Here is a 27,196-nt window from a genome sequence, read left to right as displayed (position 1 = left end):
GTAACGGTCAATCCAACCAATCGTTGGTTAAAGAATAGCCCGCCCAAGAGTTAGCGGTGTGTAATGATGATTAGCCCTTTTACTGTTAAATTAGGGAAGGCTAGCGCAGATGGTTCTCGTGTAGCTTTGCGTGAAATTCAAAAACCAAACCGACTTCCAATCTGACGATTGTCATATTTAGAGAAAAGTTCATCATGATCACATATTGTCTTCCAAAATGATTAAATAAAACTTTCCTAAAGTTTCGTTTAGTCAGAAACCCCATGAATTTGGCTTCTGGCTGACTCCATCAGTTAGAATCCTAATCTACCTAAATTTCAACTGGTTATATTAATTTCCGTTGAAAGTCACAGACACTCTAATTATCTTATCTTCGCTGTGAAGTGTATTCAAGAAAATAATTGTCTTCATTGCTAAAGAGAAACACGAGAGCCATATAAACCTCGTCACAGTCAAACCTTCAACACCTTCGTTACGACCAGACCTTCCAATATGTTGATAATGATGCTATATTTCAGTGGAATATCGCACAGTTAAATCAGGTTTCACTTCTTCAGTCAATGTCCTTAGTTTCTGTCATTTGATACTCGCTAGTTTCGTAACGAGTTGAACGGCTTCTTTTGATATAATGTTCCCATTAGCTCTAGAAGCTTGTAAAATAATATTGTAAGTTTTTAAACATTTTCCACTTAAGTACCATGTTGGTAAGGTGATAGTATTCGCTTTCGAAGAGATAAGATCTGAACGATGGTTTTATTTAGTATCGTCAAATTCGAATCTGACACCAGTATAACCAAGCGAGTGTGGTTATTATATAACGCTTAATCTGTTATATCTCTAGTATACTTAAATGTAAGATTGAAATACCAGTTGGAAAAGTGCATTGTGTAAGGAAAACTCAACTTTCCAAGGCCACATAATAGAGTGAGTTCTGTCAAGATGATTTTAACGAAACTGTAACACATGACAAATATATTGTAGCATTTCTTTGTTCTCATTGTTACATGAAAAGTCTGGTGTTGACTCATGTATTTATGTACATATAGTAAACAAACACAATATTTACTAATATCTAACTCAGTTCTGAATTTTTCACTGATTGGTTATTTTGATAACGTTTAAAGTAGTTCTAACGTATCTAGGTATTGACTGTTTTAACGTTTAGATTAGTTCTAACACACTGAGGTAATGTTGAAATAACGTTTAAATTAGTTCTAACACACTGAGGTATTGTTGAAATAACGTTTAAATTAGTTCTAACACACTGAGGTATTGTTGAAATAACGTTTAGATTAGTTCTAACACACAGGTATTGTTGAAATAACGTTTAAATTAGTTCTAACACACTGAGGTATTGTTGAAATAACGTTTAAATTAGTTCTAACACACTGAGGTATTGTTGAAGTAACGTTTAAATTAGTTTGAACACACTGAGGTATTGTTGAAATAACGTTTAAATTAGTTCTAACACACTGAGGTATTGTTGAAATAACGTTTAAATTAGTTCTAACACACTGAGGTATTGTTGAAATAACGTTTAAATTAGTTCCAACACACTGAGGTATTGTTGAATTAATGTTTAGATTCTAACACACTGAGGTATTGTTGAAATAACGTTTAAATTAGTTCCAACACACTGAGGTATTGTTGAAATAACGTTTAAATTAGTTCCAACACACTGAGGTATTGTTGAAATAACGTTTAAATTAGTTCCAACACACTGAGGTATTGTTGAAATAACGTTTAAATTAGTTCCAACACACTGAGGTATTGTTGAAATAACGTTTAAATTAGTTTTAACACACTGAGGTATTGTTGAAATAACGTTTATATTAGTTTTAACACACTGAGGTATTGTTGAAATAACGTTTATATTAGTTTTAACACACTGAGGTATTGTTGAAATAACGTTTATATTAGTTTTAACACACTGAGGTATTGTTGAAATAACGTTTATATTAGTTTTAACACACTGAGGTATTGTTGAAATAACGTTTAAATTAGTTCCAACACACTGAGGTATTGTTGAAATAACGTTTAAATTAGTTCCAACACACTGAGGTATTGTTGAAATAACGTTTAAATTAGTTCTAACACACTGAGGTATTGTTGAAATAACGTTTAAATTAGTTCCAACACACTGAGGTATTGTTGAATTAATGTTTAATTTAGTTCTAAATACACTGAGGTATTGTTGAATTAATGTGTAAATTAGTTCTAAATACACTGAGGTATTGTTGAATTAATGTGTAAATTAGTTCAAAATACACTGAGGTATTGTTGAATTAATGTGTAAATTAGTTCTAAATACACTGAGGTATTGTTGAATTAATGTGTAAATTAGTTCAAAATACACTGAGGTATTGTTGAATTAATGTGTAAATTAGTTCTAAATACACTGAGGTATTGTTGAATTAATGTGTAAATTAGTTCAAAATACACTGAGGTATTGTTGAATTAATGTGTAAATTAGTTCTAAATACACTGAGGTATTGTTGAATTAATGTGTAAATTAGTTCTAAATACACTGAGGTATTGTTGAATTAATGTGTAAATTAGTTCTAAATACACTGAGGTATTGTTGAATTAATGTGTAAATTAGTTCTAAATACACTGAGGTATTGTTGAATTAATGTGTAAATTAGTTCAAAATACACTGAGGTATTGTTGAATTAATGTGTAAATTAGTTCAAAATACACTGAGGTATTGTTGAATTAATGTGTAAATGTGTAATGTGTTGTTGTCGTGTGAACTGTGTGTACTTCCTGTACTATTTCACATGTTTATACAATTGTTGTCGTGTGAACTGTGGGTACTACTTTGTACAATACTTATCTCGGGTAAAACCATGAAGAATGTTCTCATGGTTTGGGGTGACAATAAAATCCGTCTCTTCACCAGGTGAGGTAAGGGGATTATACAGAACAGTGTCAGAAACAACTATGTCACCCAAATCGATATAGACTAGTGCACCACCAAACACCACTAGTGGATCAGAAAATCTTCATCAACCACTTGTCTTCCACTCTTATCTCACAGTTTCCATAACACCTTGGTTATTCTACTTGCGTAAGTGTTAACAAAGGTGCTGGACAACACTTCTCTGAGTGTATGAGGCTAGTGGTAACAATAACACAAAAGTAAGTTTTTATAAATGGTCTCGAAGTACACGTCCGAAGATTTGAGAAAACAAAAATAAATTGGTCAAATTGGCAGTAGAAAACGTTAATTTACAAGAAACATGATATTCGGAACTAATTGTGTACTTTGTCTGATGTTTATTACTGAAAAAAGAAACAGCAAATCATTAACACTGTAATTAATACCAGCACTTAATGGTGGGATCTCCTATAATAAGTGGACCAATGATAAACAGAGGAACATAGGACACAGATAACAAACGCTCAGTGGTTTGGTTTGGATGTTGCGTAATACTACGCGAGTGCTAACTGCGCAAGCTGTTCCTCCGTTAGCAGCGATAGATGAGAGGGAAGATAGCTAGCCACTCATCACTACCTACCGCCAACACTTGGGCTACTATGCCAACAACGAATAGTGGGATTGACCGTACCTTATAACGCCCTCTACGGCTGAAAGAATAAGCATGTTTGGTGACGGGGATTCGAACTCGCGACCCTCAGATTGCGACTCGAGCAACTTTAGCACAACGATTACTGACCTGGTAGGATAGAGACCAAGCAGCTATAAAACTACCGGCACAATGTGAATGTAGTTTCATGTGTTATTTTTTCAAATAGTGAACTGTTGTTTTACAGATACATATCGATATGCCTACACAGTGTATTACATTAAATGATTTCATCAACTAGAAAACATTAATAACATATAATATTTGTTCGTTGTTCATTTCACGGTAAAGCCACATTTTGCTTTATACTGTGTGGAATCAAACCTCCAATTTTACCGTTGTAAGCCCACAAACCAATCGCTGTCCCCTCCAAAGTCAGAGACCCACAGGGATTTTGATGTATAAATAGGTCATAAAAGGTTTCCAAAGTCGAGTGTTCTCGTCCGTCACGTTAGGCTTAACGCATCCACAACCCTTAGACTATTAAAGCTGAGAAAAAGAAACTAAAAAAAAGTGAATATTCGAGACAGTTTTGTTCAACACGTACGATATATCAACAGAAAAATAAAATATACGAAAAACATGCAGGTTCAAGAGAGGTGGACCTCTTAAAGAGCAGACTAGGAATCTCCAGCTTGCTCTTCAAGAAGAAGGGTCCATAATTCAAAAACTCTGGGTTTATAAGTTGTTTTTTTTATCATAAAAACTTTCAGTTAACTTCCGTTTCCTCACTAAGTTCTTTACTCCCGTGCTCTCATTGCACATTCCAACAGAAGGAGGCTTGGCCCGGCCAGGTGGTTAAGGTTGTAACCCGATGGTTGAGGGTTCGAATCCCCATCACATCAAACATGCCCACCCTTTCAGCCACAGGAGCGTTAGAAAGTGACGGTTAATCCAACTATTCTTTGGTAAAAGAGTAGCCCAAAAGTTGGCGGTGGGTGATGATGACTAGCTGCCTTCCTTCTAGTCTTACACTGTTAAATTAGGGACGGCTAGCGTTGGTAGCCCTCATGTAGCTTTGCGCGAAATTCAAAACAAAATTCAACAGAAGGGCAGTACTGCATTCCGTGTTGAACTAGTCGAAACCTGATGTGATAAGCCTAATGTAGTGTAACTTTAGGTTTCTTATTCAATGTTTTATTCCTGTGTTTGTGTTTTTATTCGTGTAATGAAACTTAATTTCTAATTTTGTTTATTAGTATTGTGGATTTTCGGTTGCGTGAAATGAATAAAATGTTAATATGAAAACTAGGCCTATCTCTCTGTCTTGTGTAGTAACACGGAGGTTTATATGTGATAGGACTGATGGTGGGTTATGTTAATAGGTGCGTGGATAGATAGACAATAGCATTTTTACTTACTTCATCAGAACTTTAAAAGTAAAGAAAAACTACAGCGAAAAGAAGGTACTAGAAACGACATTTCGATGGCCCAACTTAGTTGACACACCCGTATTGTGGTGCAAGGTAAACAACACACCATGGTTGATATAAAGTGACCGTATTAAAGAAACGTAGAGAGTTATGCTGTAGGATAATATACCATAGTTGATATAACATAACCGTGTTACAGTGGACCGTTGTGTCGAGCCTTAAATGATGAAAACTTGCATTACCAAAGAGAAGTGTCCAGAACATTCTGTACTACACGTGAGGTAGGTGTCCAGAACATTCTGTACTACACGTGAAGTAGGTGTCCAGAACATTCTGTACTACACGTGAAGTAGGTGTCCAGAACATTTTGTACTACAAGTGAGGTAGGTGTCCAGTACATTCTGTACTACAAGTGAGGTTGGTGTCCAGTACATTGTGTACTACACGTGAGGCAGGTGTCCAGAACATTCTGTAATGTAATACATATAAAATAGGTAAACATTTTTGGCGTCTGTAAGACTGCCTCCTGTTTATAACTATCATGTATATTAAATATGCCCTTTAGTTATAAATGTCAACACATAACGTTCTTGGCATCTGTGTTCACAGCTTTATCCTAACACGTGGAAATCACAAGTGACAAGTTATGCCGGATATCCTGTGGTATGGGAATATGTTCGTAAGAAAGTGACTTCATACTCACTGGAATTAATGTGGAAGATCTAATAACGAGGTCCGTATAAAAAAACTCGACGTCTACTGCCTTCCACGTGTATGTTTCTGTAATCATAACTCAGGAAGATATTTACCGCCAAACTGTTGAATATTGTGACTTAATTCATACAACGAACACCAGGTGACTAAATCTGCAATTCTTGATTTTAAAGTATTTTAGAGGAGGCTTAACAAAACACCGAGTGTGTAAGTTGTAACCTTTTGAAAACCAAGAACGTGGACACAGAGAGAAGGGGTCAGATTTCAAACACTGTTGTACTAATGAACTTAGTTGGTATTTAAATAAAACTTCCCTCCTGTTGTGGAGAATGACACAGGATCTACCTAATTCCTGTTGTGTTACTTAACCAGGATTTACCCTAAATTTTTCGTCATGAAAATAAATGTAATCGAGATGAGTGGAAGTAGGGCTCACGAGCCTCTCAATATCTCGATAAAATCTTGTAACACTTGACCCCAACCATTTAACAAAAGTGTTCATAACTTGCTTGTATTCTCACATCTGCTTAACTTTCCATAGAATTACTAACGTCATTACACCAACAGAACCAATTAGATCAACTATATTTAGATACAATGCTTTAACAGAACCTTTCACATCAATCTTACCTGGACAAAATGCTCTAATATAATCTCTTACGTCAATCTCACCTGGACACAATTATGTAATAGAATCACTTCCAGTAACCTCATCTGAAAGCAGTGCTGTAACAGAACCTCTTAGGTCAACTTTACCTGGACTTAATGATGTAACTTAAATAACAAACTTGACTTGAGAGAAAGTTATAAGAAACATTTATATATCAATTTTGCACAATGTCCGAAATAACCCCTTGTGTCAGTCACATTAGTTTACGGACATAATTCTAACTGAACCTCTCGCCACCAATTCTAACGACGATACAAAATGGCATACAAAGTCTGTTGGCGAGCAGAGTGGTTTATGCTAACACCAACTTGACGAATACATCCAAACCAGTCCTACCATCAGGTTTCGCACCAACGTTTTTCTATCGGGTGTAATTAAAAACCTGGCATATGTCTTGTATTTCGTAAGACACTTAACCCTTCAGATTAACGATCTGTTTGTATTCCGTTCACTGACAGATCTACATATTACATTACATTGAGTAACTTTACGTTCTTCTCTTTTTTTGTATCCTCCAATGTAAGAAGTTGTCTATAAAAGAATTAGAGAATCCAACTCCTGTGTAAAATAATGGAACAGTTATCAGTGAGATCAACTAGAGTATCAACCCACAAATCATAAAGTCACTTAATCTTAGGGTTAAACCTGACAGTGAAATGACTCTGGGTTATTTTGGAAATGTGGACCATGAACCTTGGACCTACCAGAGTTTGTGATCTAGAAAGAAAGTTATAGAACAGTTTGTAACACATTTGTGTTTTCCAGAGTATTAAGCGTTTAATGTCATTGAGTTCTAATAATTTCAGGCTTCTTAAACACTTGTATTTCAGGTATTTGTGAATAGAGGGCAAACAGCATTGACTGGATTAAAATGCAATTTTCTTATAAATATAAGATTTTTGCAGAAAGCTACATGAGAGCTATCTGTGCTAGCCGTCCCTAATTTAGCAGTGTAAGACTAGAGGGAAGGCAGCTAGTCATCACCACCCACCGCCAACTCTTGTGCTGTTATTTTACAAACGAATAGTGGGAATTGACCGTCACATAATAACACCCCCCTCGTCTGAAAGGGCGAATGTGTTTGGTGTGACGGAGGTTCGAACTCGCAACCCTCACATTACGAGTCGAGCACACTAACCGCCTGGCCATGCCGAGCCCAAAATATCAGTGAAATGAGAGAACTGTCTGGTGTTATAAGTTGGTATCCGGTGTATTTCTTAAGAAAATAGACGTAATATTAAATAATAAAGAGAGATTTTTCTGGAATGACCATAACGAGTCGCAAGAAAACACGTACTACGCGTCAGAGAAGACTGGCCCGTCCATTCAGCACGCTTTGGAGCAAAGAACTTCATAAACTTGATAAATAAAAACATATATATATATCCAGTATACATCAGTCTAGCAGTGTTTAGAAGAACTCGTTTTTTTGTTTTCGTGAAAGTAAATCATAAGCAACGATCTCAACAGTTAATTACAATAAACTTACTGGTATCCAAATCCCAAAAGTCCAAGTCCATTTCTCCAATGTCCGAGGAAGTCAAACTTGGAACTGGACTCACTCCATTCCCGCAAACTTCTGCACTAATATTAGTAGAAGAAATGTCTGGTGAACACTCCTTCCCTGTTTGAGAACAAGGTAGTCCTGGTTCCACTTTGATCTTGACAGACATTTCGTGAGGTTGTACGTTGAGTTCCAGGTCAGGAATCGGGTTCTTTCTTTTGACGCCTCTGTCCACCCGGATCTGGCTAAGCCAGAAGAGCATTAACGAATCCAGCTTGATGACGTTCGTGAAATCCTTCAAAATCAATCACTCTCTTACATTAACGTCTAAAAATCTTTGAATCACTTTTGTTTCGTTCGCATCGGATGAGCGCGCAGTTAAATTTTGCTAACCGAGATATCGAAGTGGATAAAGTGTTTGTTTTTAACTGGTCATCTTTTAAACAAGTGTCCAGTTTGTGAGGAAGTGTCAACGTTGAGTCGACTGAACGTTTACCATTCTAGTCTGGTGAGACTTCTACGATTGTTAATGATCTATTAAAACAGTGAGATAATGCTCAGAGTATCGTAATAAAATGATCCCAGCAGAATATGGGTAGGTACATTAATCTGATCCCATATCTACTACCAAGGATGCAGGAGTGAGTCTTTAGTGATTTGATATTGTTTCACACTGAAGCGTCTACTTTGATTGTATAGATGCTACTAGTACCATTAGTTCTAACAATATGAACATAATAGAAGTTCTAGAAACCAAGGTTTTATATACACATTGATACTGAAAAAGGACACCGTTTCCATCTCTGTCATACATTTCTGTACAAAGTAGAACGTCTCTACATGTTCCAAACATTACACATTTACATAAAGGTTAGGTTTTTACATACTACACACCCACAAATGAATTTCTAAAAGTAACTGTTATCTAGATGAACAACAGTACTTGTAATATCGACTGCTACAGGCTGAAATCTCTTTATCACTAGAACATTGTAAAGCTGGGTTCCAAAACCACGAGAGGACAGCACGAGCTCTAGCTGTACAAAGAATATACCCCTTGGTCGATAGAAACATTCCATTCACCCTTCTCACGAGGTGGCTGATCGCACGTCACGTGACAATCTAAGGTGCGTTAACCCGAGGTTTCACTGGACCAACCACTTTCGCCGGTTCATGCTTGAAAGTTAGTTCATGGGTAAAGTTGTGCCTCCTCGGTTGCTCATGGGTGATAGGAGGGAACTGGGACAATTGACAACAATGTCAGTAGAAACAAAACCCAACAGTAAATAAGAAACACGACAGGTGCAGTAATATAATCTCAGTGTTGAGTAATTAAAACTAGTAAGGTTTACTTCTCTCACGGAGGTACCTGTCTCAACACACAACCCTCAAGAAGGTACCTGTCTCAACACATAACCCTCAAGGGGCTACCTATCTCAACACATAACCCTGATAGGTTGTGGAAGAACTATAAAAGTTTGACTCATTCGAACACGAATGTTCACTTGCTATTTTAACAGTCGTGTGAGTAGAAAGACGGCCTCTTCACCCTCCCCTGAAGATGTTCAGTAAATACATCTGTCTTTCATATGAACTGAACACTGTTACACGTCACTATATCATTAAAATTCTGTGGAAAATGTTACGTTACTTTAACCGCACAGCCCTGTAATAAACGCTATTCTTCCATTACTGTATCTGCACAGTCCTGTGGAAACTATTAACTGTTACTATAACAGCACAATCCTGTGAAAAAAACTGTTATGTGTTACCATAAGAACACAATCCTATGAAACACTAGTATCTGTTGCTATAACAACACAATCCTATGGAAACACTAGTGTCTGTTGCTATAACAACACAATCCTGTGAAACACTAGTATCTGTTGCTATAACAACACAATCCTGTGAAACACTAGTATCTGTTGCTATAACAACACAATCCTATGAAACACTAGCATCTGTTGCTATAACAACACAATCCTGTGAAACACTAGTATCTGTTGCTATAACAACACAATCCTGTGAAATACTAGTATCTGTTGCTATAACAACACAATCCTGTGAAACACTAGTATCTGTTGCTATAACAACACAATCCTATGAAACACTAGTATCTGTTGCTATAACAACACAATCCTATGAAACACTAGTATCTGTTGCTATAACAACACAATCCTATGAAACACTAGTATCTGTTGCTATAACAACACAATCCTGTGAAACACTAGTATCTGTTGCTATAACAACACAATCCAGTGAAACACTAGTATCTGTTGCTATAACAACACAATCCTGTGAAACACTAGTATCTGTTGCTATAACAACACAATCCTATGAAACACTAGTATCTGTTGCTATAACAACACAATCCTATGAAATACTAGTATGTGTTGCTATAACAGCACAATCCTGTGGAAAAACTGTTATGTGTTACCACAACAACACAATCCTATGAAACACCAGTATCTGTTGCTATAACAACACAATCCTATGGAAACACTAGTATCTGTTGCTATAACAACACAATCCTGTGAAACACTAGTATCTGTTGCTATAACAACACAATCCTATGAAACACTAGTATCTGTTGCTATAACAACACAATCCTATGAAACACTAGTATCTGTTGCTATAACAACACAATCCTATGAAACACTAGTATCTGTTGCTATAACAACACAATCCTGTGAAACACTAGTATCTGTTGCTATAACAACACAATCCTGTGAAACACTAGTATCTGTTGCTATAACAACACAATCCTATGAAATACCAGTATCTGTTGCTATAACAACACAATCCTATGGAAACACTAGTATCTGTTGCTATAACAACACAATCCTGTGAAACACTAGTATCTGTTGCTACAACAACACAATCCTGTGAAACACTAGTATCTGTTGCTACAACAACACAATCCTGTGAAACACTAGTATCTGTTGCTATAACAACACAATCCTGTGAAACACTAGTATCTGTTGCTACAACAACACAATCCTGTGAAACACTAGTATCTGTTGCTATAACAACACAATCCTGTGAAACACTAGTGTCTGTTGCTATAACAACACAATCCTGTGAAACACTAGTACACATTACGGTATCGCCAGGTGTTTGAAACACATGAACAACACGGTTGAACCCAAAACGGTTAAAAGTCTGTTCTTCTTTGAACGTGAAGACAGTTTTAATTAACCCATCAATTTATGAAGTCACTACTTTATTTTAAAGTGGCAAATTGTATTTACCAATAGATGTAAGTAGAACACGTGAATGTATTCGAAACACACACAAAGTGCATTAAGAACGGGTAGGTATACAAAGACAGGTGCGCCTTCGATATTTTATAGTCAGATAGTTAGGGCGCCCAAATCGTAATCTGAGGGTCGCGGGTTCGAATCCCCGTTGCCTTCCCTCTAACCTTAAATTACTTAATTAGGGACTGCTAGCGCAGATAGTTCTCGTGTAGCTGCGCGCGAAATTCAAAACAACTAATAAACCAATCGAGATTTGATATCTAACTTTAGCTAATGAAAACGTATCTTTTTTTTATTTCCAATTTTATGGCAACTGACACCAATTATCAAAATTGTAATTACCTTAATGTTGTTACCGCCAAAAGCAATAAAATCTACGATTGGGGGTAAAGGTGCTAAATCGACACACAACCAAAAGTTTAAGAATTTACAAGAGGTGTAAGCCTTTTAAAGAAATCTTTAACCCCAACCCCAAAAATCATAGAAATTTGCCCTCATGGAATCGTTTTCAAAACAGTTTATCGGGCATATTGATATCTTTGTTGCACACGCGCACTTGGACTAACTTTAATGTGAGCAGGTGGCGATTTCGATATTTATCTATTGCACTTCGCGCATAGCTACTCGAGGGCTAGAGAGAAGGCAGCTAGTCAGCAACACCCCCGCCAAACCTTGGGCTACTTCTTTTACAGACGAGAGACGAGATTAATAATCACCGTTCAATAAACATGACTTCTCTTTATTAGTTCTGTACATGAACAACCAGGAGGGTTTAGTGCACTTCTCTTTATTAGTTCTGTACATGAACAACCAGGAGGGTTTAGTGCACTTCTCTTTATTAGTTCTGTACGTGAACAACCCGGAGGGTTTAGTACACTTCTTTTATTAGTTCTGTACATGAACAACCCGGAGGGTTTAGTGCACTTCTCTTTATTAGTTCTGTACGTGAACAACCCGGAGGGTTTAGTGCTTACAACCACAGGGAGGTGGTGAAACTTGAAGAAGGAGGTTGCGAATATGTGACACCATAATTAAACAGACATTCATACTGAGGTCTGAGAGCCCGCGCAGTACTACGTCATTCAAATAAAAATGTAGGCGTAGAAACTTTAATTGACGCCTTACTCAGAGATTTGGTCGTAACGAGACAGTTGAAACGTGATAGATAACACACAGCAGTATTCAATGTTCAGGGTTGGAAAATACCCAACAAACGATTTCATGCTGTTTCACGAAATTTGATTAGTTACTATAGTTACAAGTAAACACAGCTGGGAATGTTAGGCCTTATGTCTTAATGACAAGTATAATTAATTGACACTAGGGTTACCTGTCATTGGAAAATGTTGTTTCTATCACCTTGGAAAGATCCACTTGCATAGTAATATAGCGAAGCATATTGAGCTGTCATCCATATGCGTGAAACTTCTCAAAGTTTTAACAGATCTATAGAAAAACATATTAAATGAAATAAACTTACATATTTGGGTGGCTTCAATATGAGACCCACGATGTCCGTTTAACCCTACGTGCACGGATAAAAGGTCAAAGTTCCATTACCTTTTACAGAGTGCCATTCAAGATGATATTATGTATTTGTTATCAAAGTTATTAGCTATTGATTTAACCCTACACTGTCGATTTATAGTGTAGTTTATAGTAGAGTAAATACCAGATACAGTGTACAGGGCTACTGATAAAAACACTACAGATATACATTTTAGAGGCCCCAGTAGTTATGCAAGCTGTACAAGGAGCTAACACTACTTCTGTTCTTTACATGAATACCACTTTGCATTCCAACCAGTCAGGGTGACGTCATCAGCTCTCAAACATATCTACAGTACAAATATTTGTGGCCCAACCGACTTTTGGTATACAAAAGATTCGTACATTTCGCTGTAAGTTCACCACATTTCACACGATTACCACGTAGTACATTCAGAATTTCAGGGAACATTTTTTTCCTCCGTCCACGTTCGATTAATGAGGAACTCTTTATTAAATAGTTGTGTTTTAAGTTCTGTGTTTTATTAAATTCTACTGGTACACCGAATCACATGACAGTCGAACTTGTAATACTCACTAACCGCTTGCAGTTGACCTACAGATAAATATATTTAAAGTACATGATGACACGCCCCCTGCTGGTACAGCAGTAAGTCTACGAATTTACGACGCTAAAATCAGGGGTTCGATTCCCCTCGGTGGGCTCAGCAGACAGCCCGATGTGGCTTTGCTATAAGAAAACACACACATGATGACACAGTAGTTCCAGCTAACAACAGTATTAACAAAATCTATCTGATAAACCTAAACAATCCCAACTTACGTGGTATTGGCTGGAGAGTACTCCAGTTTCTTTTGTTTATTTATTGTTAGCTGTATGACACATGAAAATAGAATACGTTAAAACTGTCACTGAACTGTCGGTGACAAAAGTGTCAAAAATAGTTAAACAATCAAAAGTTTGAAACTGTAGTTACAAGTATAAGTGACGGAACCGGAAACACGCGCCCCAACAGTTTTGACTCAATAGCGAAGTGTTTGTGTGCATGGGGAATAGACTCTTGTATACAAGTTATAATGTTGTAGTTTCATTTTGTTGATCAATAAGAAATATTAATAATGTCGATAATACAAATTGAAACTATTAGATTCTGTTATAGCAATTCTAATGCAGGTGGCACTTGTGAGCCACCGTAAATGAATGGTATGTCTCCTACCTCTTAACAACAAAATATTTATTCAGTAACTCTCAGGGTTATCCACCATATTGTGTCCTGGCTATGATATTTTCGAAACTGCGATGATTCTGTATTATATTTTTTTAAACAATCAGAGAAAACATCTCTGATTTTTGTTACAATTTTGAGATTAATATTAAAAGTTTAATTTCAAGAGATCAAATTCAACTATATGTAATACAATTTTGAAAGAAACAATATAAAAGTTTTATTTTTGTAAAACGTCGTGCAAAAAACAAATTGTGAAGCTCAAACCTTGTACTTATCTGGTATGGCTTCTAAGCCTAAGTACTTCGGATAACATTAAATCAGGCTTTAAAAACAAATCCTGAATATCTGGAGAGGAGAGAAAAATACAAACAAAACGTGGAAAACCATTAATCAAGACGTTATTCATCGGCCTGGCATGGCCAGGTGGTTAAGACACTCGACGTATAATCCGAGGGTCGCGGGTTCGAATCCCCATCACACCAAACATTGCCTTTTTCAGTAATGTGACGGTCAATTTGTTGGTAAAAGAGTAGTCCAAGAGTTGGCGTTGGGTGGTGATGACTAGCTAGCTGCCTTCCCTCGAGTATTTGCTAAATTAGAGATAGCTAGAGCAGGTAGCCCTCGTGTAGCTTTTCGCGAAATTCAGAACAAACAATTGTTATTTATCTGGAATCAGTAAAATACAAGTCTCAAGCCGATAAATTAATGACACTACGTTTTCAAGTTAATGTTGAATCAAAGAAGAAATAATATATTTATTAATGAAGCCTGTGCCTAAATTGTAGATAAGTTTGAGAATTAGTTCATTTCGAACGTCACTTAATTATCTTAGGTTGGACTTTTTATGGAAATTAAAATGAAGAACAAACGTTCTGTACATGTAATTATCTTAGTTATCTTAGGTTGGACTTTTTATGGAAATTAAAATGAAGAACAAACGTTCTGTACACGTGTCCGAACAAAAGATTGGATAATCAAACTCTGGTATGAAAATATAGAATATTTTTATGGCAATGTTGATACGGTAGACTTCCTTACACCACTAGTGCACCGCTGGAAACCCACGTGGTGGTGGTGTTTATACGGTAGACTTCCTTACACTACAAGTGCACCGCTGGAAACCCACGTGGTGGTGGTGTTTATACGGTAGACTTTCTTACACAACAAGTGCACCGCTGGAAACTCACCTGGTGGTTGTATTGATACGGATAGACTTACACCACCAGTGCACCGCTGGAAACCCACCTGGTAGTGGTGTTTATACGGATAGACTTACACCACTAGTGCACCGCTGGAAACCCACGTGGTGGTGGTGTTTATACGGTAGACTTCCTTACACTACTAGTGCACCGCTGGAAACCCACCTGGTGGTGATGTTTATACGGATAGACTTACACAGCTAGTGCACCTCTGGAAACCCACCTGGTGGTGATGTTGATACGGTAACTTCCTTACACTACTAGTGCACCGCTGGAAAGCCACCTAGCGGTGGTATTGATACGGTAGACTTCCTAACACTACCAGTGCACTGCTGGAAAGCCACCTAGCGGTGGTATTGATATGGCAGACTTCCTTACACTACTAGTGCACCGCTGGAAAGCCACCTGGTGGTGGTATTGATACGGCAGACTTCTTTACACTACTAGTGCACCGCTGGAAAGCCACCTTGCGGTGGTATTGATACGGCAGACTTCCTTACACTACTAGTGCACCGCTGGAAAGCCACCTGGTGGTAGTATTGATACAGCAGACTTTCTAGCAGTACACTTTATTCTCTACCGCACGAGACTCTTTTATTCACATGCTTTTCGAAATGCCAGCATTTGAACTTTGTAATCCCTAACGAGACGTGACCACAAGTTCTGTTCTGCATGCTATTATTTAATAATCACTAAACATCTCTGGTTTGAGGGTTTGTTTGACAGTCGTTCTTGTTTCCTTTAAAGAAGAGACTGTCCTTTTGGGCATTGTAAAAGATAAGTTGTAACACCACGACATCATTTTAACACACATAAAGGTAACACTATAAGAATTGCCAAATAATGATACTTATTAATATAATAATATGTGAATGGGCAGAGAATAGATAGCCCACTAATATTTTATTTTATTTTTTACTCAGGAACAAAGAAATACACTCGATTTGAATTATTTAAAAAGTACGAAAACAGTAGTATAACTGTGTAGTATAAACACAAGTAGTTGATAAGAGATGCGGGAAGCGGGACTCGACAGAATAAACTTGCAGAAAAGGAGGGACGCCATTATAAAATATTGGGCACCACTAATTGGATTCATCGTGATTCTGAGCTTTGCCACTTACATAAAGATCTCGAATTCTGTTACTTCCACTAACATCAACAACTACTTGAAACAAAAACCATCTCAAATTGTAACTGTTCACTTTAAAATTCCATGATATAGGGTTAACGGCCTAATTAGAATATAAGCAAACGAATCGTTTTATAACTATGTGGTTCCAAATGCCACTATACCTTAGTTTTCTCGTAAAAAATGGATAGAAAGTGAGACAGACAGACAGCGAGAGAAGGTGTTGTAACAATACATGCGTGGTCGGCTGGTGGTAATTATCCCTGAATTTAATGGCGGCTACAACGAAAGCGCCGACGCCAAACTATGCCAAGGTGAGGTGCAATGACCTGATTACCCGAAGGTGAAAAGTCTTAACCAATCAGATGCTTTCACGCAGCGAGGAACGGCCAATCCACGGCATGAAATTATCTCGTTTTTAGTCATAAATATATTGCATACAATCTTTCGAAACGTATAGAAGAGGCCTAAAAAAAAACTTGCATTTCAACACGAGAAGGGCAGTTGATTTATGACATAAATTTTTCCCCCTCGAGCAGAATAAAGCATTAATCCTAACAATAGCTTTACGTAAAAAAATAATAGAAATTCCAGCATTGCTAGTTACAAAAAAAAACAACTAAAGCTGACAACCAATGCTGATGAAATTTCCATGGAAATAATTTAACCAATGAGGACATTTAGTTTCACGCTGCTCGTGTTTTTGTGGCCAGCGAGAAGAAATTGGGTTCTTCATGTGAAATCACGTTTAATTAATATATTCTTCATATCACATTGAATAAATATCTATTCATCGTCAACGGCACAACGTTAAAGTTGTGTAAAAGTCTAGTGTTTGATACCTGCCGTGGATTTATTTTTTTCTTACGAGTATCAATTTTGTATTATATAAACTCAAGAAATTACCGTCTAACATTAGTACTCTAATAGCTCGACGGTAAGTCTGAAGGTTTATAACGCTAAAAACCAGGTTTCGATACCTGTAGTGGGCATAGCCCAGATAGCCTCTTGCGTTGCTTTGCGCTCAAGAATAAACAAACGTCATTTGTTACGTCTTTTCCACAATTCGATAAGGGACAGCTTGTTTACTTGAGGCTAAGTCTAAAGCTACACGCTGGGCGATATGTGCTTTGCCCACCACGTGCCTTTGCAATATAAAAGAGGGAGAAATGCTTATCAAGCCATCGATTTCAAAAGCTTCCTTGTTATCCTGGCTGTGTGACTGATAAACTAACTCTGGGACGAACCAAGCAGGGTCAAGAGGTCAGACTCTAGCCTCTCAAAGGTGACAATGGTGGACGACAAGCTAGTAAGCCCCCCTAGGCAGTGGGTTGCATGGCCACTGTCTTCCAGACGTGTGTGTGTGAGAGAGAAAAGCGAAAAGGGGTTCTCGAGTTGTCCAGACCACCTCTTTCTTCCCCATTGTTGGGTCTACCGGTGGATGGTGATTTGCACGTTCAATTTCAGACACTACTCAAGCGTCATTACAAAAACAAGCGCCGAGATTTGGTATTGTTTTAACTAGAACCAGCTCAGCTGCCCCAGGCTGCTTTATGTCTAGAAAAGCAGGAGGTAACGTCGCCTATGGCTACAGCAAACAGGAAACCACGTGATATATTAACACTGTAGTGTCTGGAAAATAGTTAATATATAATGTATATCAAGATTGGATGACCCACAAATTAACCTAAAAATGGAATTCGTAATTAAAACTACATACGTGTTCACATAAACATGTATATTAACTGAATATAGCTGTTAAAAAATCACCGTTAACTTGTTCTTCACTGCAGGTATTTCATGATACATATAAATGTATGTTTTACTTAATTTAAATGTAATTATTTCATTAACAATTTGTGGTAGTTTGAAAATATTCTATAGTTTTGATTATTTTTCTTCTACTGGTGTAGTTCTGTTGGTTATAATTGAGCTCAGGTGTGGTTCTATTGGTTACAATTGAGTTCAGGTGTGGTTCTAGTGGTTATAATTGAACTCAGGTGTGGTTCTAGTGGTTATAATTGAGTTAAGGAGTTGTCTTGTTGGTTGTAATTGAGTTCAGGTGTGATCCTGTTGGTTGTAATTGAGCTCAGGTGTGGTCCTGTTGGTTATAATTGAGCTCAGGTGTGGTCCTGTTGGTTGTAATTGAGCTCAGGTGTGGTCCTGTTGGTTATAATTGAGTTCAGGTGTGATCCTGTTGGTTGTAATTGAGCTCAGGTGTGGTCCTGTTGGTTGTAATTGAGCTCAGGTGTGGTCCTGTTGGTTATAATTGAGCTCAGGTGTGGTCCTGTTGGTTGTAATTGATTTAAATATTTTATTGTATAATCCAAAGTTCCTCCAATGGATCAGAAGTAAATTTACGGACTAATACGATTAAATTCTGGGGTTCGATTCCCTACGGTAAACATTGTGTAACTTTCGCAGAAATACCAACAACGTATAATCTAAACAATCCTGTCATGGGTGGATTAAGCTGTTCTAGTTATTTCAGTATTACGTAATTAAGGTTAGAATGGCTATAGGGTTCATAAAATTAGCATTCAGAAAAGAAACAACAACTGCATTTGTTTCTTTATTATTCAGCACAAAGCTACATAATGCGCTATCTGTGCTCTGCGCACCACGGGTATCGAAACTCAGTTTCTAGCGTTTTCTAAGTCCGCAGACATAAAGCTGTGCCACTGGGGAGGGGAGATTGACAGAGATGGGACAGCTTGGTGCAAAATTCAGTTAGCGGTGGAAGAACTTCTCACCAGATGTCGTTAATGCAATTCAAGACTCACCATAACGCGTGGTCTCGTTTTTATAACGAGATGTTAATTAGTCCATTTTGGTTACTACAATAAAATATTAAAAAAGCGGTCACTGCCAACACACTACAGGAAAACAAAAATAAGTTTCCCCAAGATGGAAGCCCACAGAGTTTGACGTTATGCTTTAATGCAAGCAAATTTCGATCAGGGAAATTATATTTAAATAATAACTTCCAAACACCTACAGACTTGTGTAGTCTGTGTCTGTCCATGATCGTGTACGTGTGTAGGTTTGGCGGCACGTCAGAAGCAAAGATGGCTCTTTTTTTGTATTATTTTTATTATTATTATTATTATTATCAACTTTACGAGTGTCACGCATCACGGCTAACTTTCCACGCAGCACCACGAGAAACATTTACAGTGATTCGTATGTTTATATTCTTTACTTTTGACAGCGAGAACACAACAGCTTGTTGAAGCCATTGTATCCAAGAAAAGAAACAATTGTTCATGTACTTCCAGTTAAATCCGGACTCGAGATTCCAGAGATTACAAGCTCGAAATTAGTTTCTTTCTTTTTTCTTGTAATACAGCGGGACCATTTGATTGAAATAAATATTTTCTGGATGGAAAATGATAAACGTAACAGTTTCATTGTATGTTCGCTTTCACTGCACTCTGATGAACAGTACTGAAAATATTCAACATCTCAGGAATATTTGGGTTTTGTTTTCATTGCCTTAAACTAGGGTTAGTTTTTTTCTTCATGGCCTAGCGCGTTAAGGCGTGCGCTTCGTAATCTGAGGGTCGAGGGTTCGAATCCCCGTTGCACCAAACATGCTCGCCTTCCCAGCTGTGGGGCCGTTGTAATGTTACGGTCAATCCCACTATTCGTTGGTAAAAGAGGAGTCCAAGAGTTGGCGGTGGGTGGTGATGACTAGCTGCCTTCCCTCTAGTCTTACACTGCTAAATTAGGGACGGCTAGCACAGATAGCCCTCGAGTAGCTTTGTGCGAAATTCCAAAAACAAACAAACAGTTTTTTCTTCAGATAATTTTTTTACTGTTATATTTTTTATGTGACTTAATCCATTAGGACACTTTTACGTTAGTTTTCAGATTATGATATTTCGCGTTTGATGTCTTTAAATTTAGGTTATTTTTAATAAATAATACAACCTAAACTTTATGACACTAGGTGGCACGACACTATACTTCGCCATTTCAATAGTTAATCCATTTTATTATTTTGGATAACAGCGGGCTCGTGTTTACAAACTCTCTTGTTACTCGTTTAAAAAACAAAACAAAATATATTTTCGCTATTTAGATTTTTTTTATTTTGTTACAATCTAAATTAGAGTTACGATGTCAAACTAATGGTGTTAAACAAAGAGAAATAGTTATAACTCCCCGATAAGTTACGAGGTTAAAATAATTTAAAACTAATTTTACTAAGCAACACCCGTATCAGTTCTATAGGAATACATTGATGTCTTTTATGGGTTATCGGTCAAAGTCGAACTAATCCTATTAAGAATTCTGTGGTACGAAGTTCGATATCTGAGTGGGTGGATGATTCTTATCACCATTAAGGTCATTTGTAAGTGTTCAAAACGTTAAATATTCAGAGACAACTAAAATACATTTAGTCCGCTTTTCATTCTCACGATACGTACAATAAATCTACCACGACTTTTATTTACTCATTTCTAAATGTGATTAATTTCTCATTTATACACTAAGCAAGCCAGATCTGAGAAAGTTTAAAACGTATTACTATTAGAAGCTTTCAGTAGTTTAAAATTGTTTTTACCTTTCACAGCAGTAAAACAATTAAATTGTATTATATGGGACACATAACTGGTTTACACTATCAACTTAAATCCCCTATGGACGTTCATAAGTTGGTTACTTTATCACACAAGAAACATTGAACTTACAGAACTTACTGCTAAAATAGTGTCTTCTGAAAAACAGGTCTGATGAAGCATATGAGAACCATCACAATGTCGGTCGTGAAGGATTAGATACGTGTAAAGAAGAGACTGATAATCTAACAGTACAGATGTCGGTCGTGAAGGATTAGATACGTGTAAAGAAAAGACTGATAATTTAACAGTACAGATGTCGGTCGTGAAGGATTAGATACGTGTAAAGAAGAGACTGATAATCTAACAGTACAGATGTTGGTCGTGAAGGATTAGATACGTGTAAAGAAGAGACTGATAATCTAACAGTACAGATGTCGGTCGTGAAGGATTAGATACGTGTAAAGAAGAGACTGATAATCTAACAGTACAGATGTCGGTCGTGAAAGATTAGATACGTGTAAAGAAGAGACTAATAATCTAACAGTACAGATGTCGGTCTTGAAAGATTGTACTTTTACAGAGAAGGAACTGACAATACAGATGTCGGTCGTGAAAGACTATTTATAGAAGGAACTGACAATACAGATATCGGTCGTGAAAGACTATTTATAGAAGGAACTGACAATACAGATATCGGTCGTGAAAGACTCTATTTATAGAAGGAACTGGTAACTTAACAGTAGAGATGTCGGTCGTGGCAGGTTGGATACTTAAACAAAAGAAACTGGTGATGATAAGATAAACTGCATTTATACACTAGTGGCCAAAATCGTAAGGCCAATGAACGTAAAGAATAAATATGCATTTTGCGTTGTGAGACTCAACTACTTATTTGAGTAGAGTTTCGAAAGATGAAAATAAGAAAAGGGAAAAAAAAAAAAAAAAACGTTTTTAACATTTAATAGGGAAAATGTGAACACTATGAAATTAGCCTAAATACTAGCTGGTCAAAAGTTTTAAGACTATACTGAAACGAAGCGTTAATCGGTAAACACGTAACGAAAGTTAGTCGTTTGTGTTACATTGGGTAAAAACATGGCGAAGTCTTTATAAAGAGTTGACAGAGTTTGAACGTGGCAGAACTGTTTTGGTGGGTAGTAACGGACTAGAACAAACACTAGTGGTAAGTAGACAGACAGAAACAAAGCTCGTGTGAAGTCTATTGCTCGAGGATAAAATAAGATGTCACGACACAGACTCGAACTCGCAACCTTCCAGCTTTGATCCTAAAGTACATGCTGCCAACTGCAGGAAAACCAGTACAAAATATATCGCTATTAAGAAAATTGGCGTTCGACTTCCCTCAAGTGAAATACAGTGATTTAATCTAGTTTGATAGAGCTTAATTTGAAAAGTTTGATTGTAGGTTTTTATGTTTTCTGACGACAGTTCAATTTCGATTTACACTTGCTGTTGAAAGATATTATTGAAATAAAAAACGTTTCATTTTAAATATTTAATTTTGACTATAGGTGTTGCTAAAGTTACAAGTTCGACTTATATTAATAATTTCATTTTTTTCTCTTTCTTTTATCAACTGGTAACAATTTAGAAAACCTTCGATATAATTAACACGAAATGGTTAGATGAATTATTTATATGCGGTTTCTCAGACTTTAACTGAAAGAACGGAAATTACGTCACAACTCTGTATTCCGTAGCTTCAAAGAAAATTGACTTACTGAAAAAAAAAAAAAAACATTACCTCAAAATATTGATCTGCTAAAACCCACCATGATTAAAATATTGTCTCGGAAATAAAAACACAAAAACAACTAATTAAACATTTACCTTTTTAAATAACAAACGGGGAAATGTACTTCGAGTTAGATCAATTTTAAAACAAATCCTAACCCAAGAATGTCTTTAGGTTCGAATATAAATCCCGCATATTCCCAAGCTGTGTACGAACCAAATTGCTTGGGGGGTTCATAACTGTGTTGACTTCAGGGCCCTCAGTAATAAATATGGAAACTACATAAAATCATCATATTGCACTGAAAACGATTGAGGTCCCTTAGAAATTTCGCTCGTGGTTTTCGCTCGTGGTTCCTGACAATGAGTGAAGTAATTCTTCGATATCTTGCAATATGACGACCCCCACCAGCTAATCACCTGTTAAATCCCAGCCGGTAATTTAAGGGTTTGTTTCAGAACACTTGAAGCTATATGATGTGTCCCCCGCCGAGAATCGAACCATTCTAGTGTCCATAACCATACTGCAGTCCCACCGGTGAGGGTATAATTTTGTTTGTTTGTGAATTTTGCACAAAGCTACGAGGGTTATCTGCGCTAGCCGACCCTAATTTAGAAGTGTAGGACTAGAGGGAAGGTAGCTGGTCATCACCACCCACCGTCAATTCTTGGGCTACTCTTTTACCAACGAATAGTGAGATTGACCATCACGTGACAACGCCCCCACGGCTGAAAGGGCGAGCATGTTTGGTGCGACCAGGATTCGAACCCGCGACCCTCGGATTACAAGTCGAGCGCCTTAACCACCTGGCCATGCCGGATATACTTTGAGTGTGAACAGTGAAAAACATAAATGGACTTAAAGATAAATTGGTGAATAATTCATTGGAAAGTTGACACGGAAATAAAAACCTACTGGTAGGAAACCTACAAAACATCACATATTAAAACCTACTGGTAAGAAACCTACAAAACATCACATATTAAAACCTACTGGTAAGAAGCCTACAAAACATCACATATTAAAACCTACTGGTAAGAAACCTACAAAACATCACATATTAAAACCTACTGGTAAGAAACCTACAAAACATCACATATTAAAACCTACTGGTAAGAAACCTACAAAACATCACATATTAAAACCTACTGTTAAGAAACCTACAAAACATCACATATTAAAACCTACTGGAAAGAAACCTACAAAACATCACATATTAAAACCTACTGGTAAGAAACCTACAAAACATCACATATTAAAACCTACTGGTAAGAAACCTACAAAACATCACATATTAAAACCTACTGGTAAGAAACCTACAAAACATCACATATTAAAACCTACTGTTAAGAAACCTACAAACATCACATATTAAAACCTACTGGTAAGAAACCTACAAACTGGTAAGAAACCTACACATCACATATTAAAACCTACTGTTAAGAAACCTACAAAACATCACATATTAAAACCTACTGGTAAGAAACCTACAAAACATCACATATTAAAAACCTACTGGTAAGAAACCTACAAAACATCACATATTAAAAAGAAACCTACTGATAAGAAACCTCACAAAAAACCTACTGTTAAGAAACACATATTAAAACCTACTGTTAAGAAACCTACAAAACATCACATATTAAAACCTACTGTTAAGAAAAACCTACAAAACATCACATATTAAAACCTACTGGAAAGAAATATTAAAACCTACAAAACATCACATATTAAAACCTACTCACATATTAAAACCTACTGGTAAGAAACCTACAAAACATCACATCATTAAAACCTACTGTTAAGAAACCTACAAAACATCACATATTAAAACCTACTGGAAAGAAACCTACAAAACATCACATATTAAAACCTACTGGTAAGAAACCTACAAAACATCACATATTAAAACCTACTGGTAAGAAACCTACAAAACATCACATATTAAAACCTACTGGTAAGAAACCTACAAAACATCACATATTAAAGCCTACTGGTAAGAAACCTACAAAACATCACATATTAAAACCTACTGGTAAGAAACCTACAAAACATCACATATTGAAACCTATAACTTCCATTTCTGTTTTCTTATTTAACTTGTTTTCCGAGTGTTGATATGTTTTAAACATTAGGATATAACTTCAGTTTATCTTGACCTTCACTATTATCTTTGTAATTGTAGAGAAACATCCAAAATACCTGCAAAATACAAATTGTGAGACCGAAACATTGCATGTATGTTCCCATGAACCCAGCAGACTCTCACACTGAGCTAGACGTGTGTACAAATCAAAAGGAATTTCTTACATTTATTATTCCATTTATTGTGCGAGTTTTCAAAGTTGCAATATAGTTGTTAATCACGTTTTGTAAGAACAATTTGCATATACTTAAACAGTGACACAAAATGGTTCACGTCAGTTTGACGGTACAATCGCACACGTTCTGGGGGCATACGTCACGGCTCTGCGACGGAAAATTGTAAAAATTACGCGTTACTTGCACTTATACCTGCATATAATACCAATTTCATTATGGCTGCATTTCCAGGAATGGGAGTTTGAGGGCTAAACCCCGAATAAAGAAGTATCTAGGAATGAAGACCCCTGGACACTCCGAGATTAAAAGAGACAGTCATTTGTTTCCTAACCTTTTGTCTTTCTGTTGGTGTAATAACTTTGGTTATAAATTTTACTTGAGGACGAAACAAAACCCTCTCACATGTATTTTATACCTAAAGGACTCGGCGACCTACCCTGAGTAAAATTAGAATTTTACGTCACAAGATTTACTTCTGTTAAAGTAAACAAACTCTTTGTTTAACAACACGAGGTGGCCCAACCCACTCCGCAGACTCTGGTCCAAGATTATTTCCATCACGTGCTTTTTTCTCGTGTGAAGTGTTATCTTTACTGTTACAGTAATAGAGGACATTTGGAAGGCGCTGATTGCTGGTATTTCTCCTTCGAATGCCAACTTGAGGTGCACTAGAAAAATCGGGGAAAAAAACTGTTTTAAGGGAAACATAATTCCCAGAAAACTGTGTATTTCTTTTTCGTATTTTAGGTCTATCGTTGTTTCTAATGTTTGTTATAAAGTGTCTTTCAAATATTCGTGTCTGTGAATATAATCGACAAATATTGTTATTTTGTTGAGTACATACGAATATGTTTACACATATTGCTGTTGTTTGTACTTAAACACAAAGGGCTACCTGTGCTCTGCCCACTACAGGTATCGAAAACCGGTTCTTAGCGTTGTAAGTCCGCAGACGTGTCGCTATGCCACTGTGAAGCTTTGAGACATAAACAAATATTTATATAGGTAGCAATACGCGAATATATTGATACCTGTATTATACATATATGTTTGTAACGATTAAAGTCACAGATGTATACGTACTATGATTAGACAAATTACAGATGCATATATAGTGTGACTATTACACAAATCAGATATGGATACGCTATCATTAAAGTCACAGATGTATAGGTACTATACGATTAGACAAATCATATGGTCAGTCGCCCGTTTGTACAGCGTTAACTCTGTAGATTTACAACGCTAAAAGCAGGGGTTCGATTCCCCACGGTGGACTTAGCAGATAGTCTGGTGTGGCTTTAATATAAGGAAAACACATACACAAATCAGATATTCACTTTCATTATTAGACAAATCATAAGACGTTTAGTTTTTCTCTTTCCGATATATTTCATAATTTTGTTTCATGTTTGTTTAAGAAAGCTTGCGCTATCAAAGTACTCTATTTTGTTAATAATAATATTTTGTTCATCATTTGTAGCACGTTTTAAACTCATAAAAGGTACTGTCTCAAGGCCTCTCCCATGGCTTATATCGTAAAAAAAAATCAACAATAGCCAGAAATTATAATCTCTGTTTTTTGGCGTACACAACCAGTAGCGACTGTACGTAGGTTTTTTCTTGTTTTTTTAAACAGTGTTAAAAATTACTTTAACGGCTATAGGATCCTTATCGTATTCATAATACGCTAAAAGTGGAGAACAAAAAGTTCACCGAGCTGAGACAATATGGGAACGGACCATCGTGCCATGGCCAAACGCTCATCTGTTCCACCAGGCCGCGGGAAACTGCGTGCTGTGTGCTCCACGTAACGTGATGTCAATGAATTCCTGTCACTGATTTGTTGCACGTGACTTTCCTGTAAAGTAATAACCACTGTATTGTTACATGAAGAATGTATTTTTTTTTTATTTGAGCTAATGCAGGATGTGGTGCACTAGTAATCAAGTGTATCATGGAGATGAAGGGGTAAGGGGAAGACAACACAATACGATGCAGTTTAGGGGAGGGTAAGAAACAACAACAAAGGGTGAAGGTCCGGCCGGAGGATTTCTGTGCAACGATACATGTTAATGAATTTCTTATGTTTTGGCGAATGTTTTCCGACTTGTCTGTAACTTCCCAACCGAGGACCGTAACTCATGAGTCTTCAGGGTCCGACATATTTCTGTCACTGGGATGAACATTTATATACAACAAACATTAACATTTTTTCGTCGCGTTCATAAAATAGCTCTTTGTCTGTCACGTCTGGTGTCGTCAAACGAGCTCGATAAATTTTCGTTTTTATTTTGGACAAAAAACAACGAAACACAACAAGAGTCTTGTAAAAGAATCACCAATTAAATATACAATGTACTTACTAAA

General features: G+C 36.8%; 1 protein-coding gene across 2 annotated transcripts in view; it reads right to left on the bottom strand.

The window, feature by feature from the left end:
* Positions 1 to 27,196, bottom strand: part of LOC143234595 (ecdysone receptor-like) — a 126,627-nt gene that overhangs the window by 37,396 nt on the left and 62,035 nt on the right. Inside the window, exon 1 of one of the 2 annotated variants that reach the window (XM_076472052.1) lies at positions 7,837 to 8,128. The exons of the other annotated variant lie outside the window; for it this stretch is intronic. Coding sequence (XP_076328167.1) covers positions 7,837 to 8,113 — 277 coding nt within the window. The 5' untranslated portion in view covers positions 8,114 to 8,128. Of the gene's footprint in view, positions 1 to 7,836; positions 8,129 to 27,196 lie in introns of those variants that run through there. 2 annotated transcript variants of the gene reach the window in all.

This window comes from Tachypleus tridentatus, chromosome 12, assembly GCF_004210375.1.
Source record: "Tachypleus tridentatus isolate NWPU-2018 chromosome 12, ASM421037v1, whole genome shotgun sequence".
NCBI lineage: Eukaryota > Metazoa > Arthropoda > Merostomata > Xiphosura > Limulidae > Tachypleus > Tachypleus tridentatus.
Note: the sequence above shows the minus strand (reverse complement) of the source record. Positions and strands in the feature narration are given on the sequence as shown.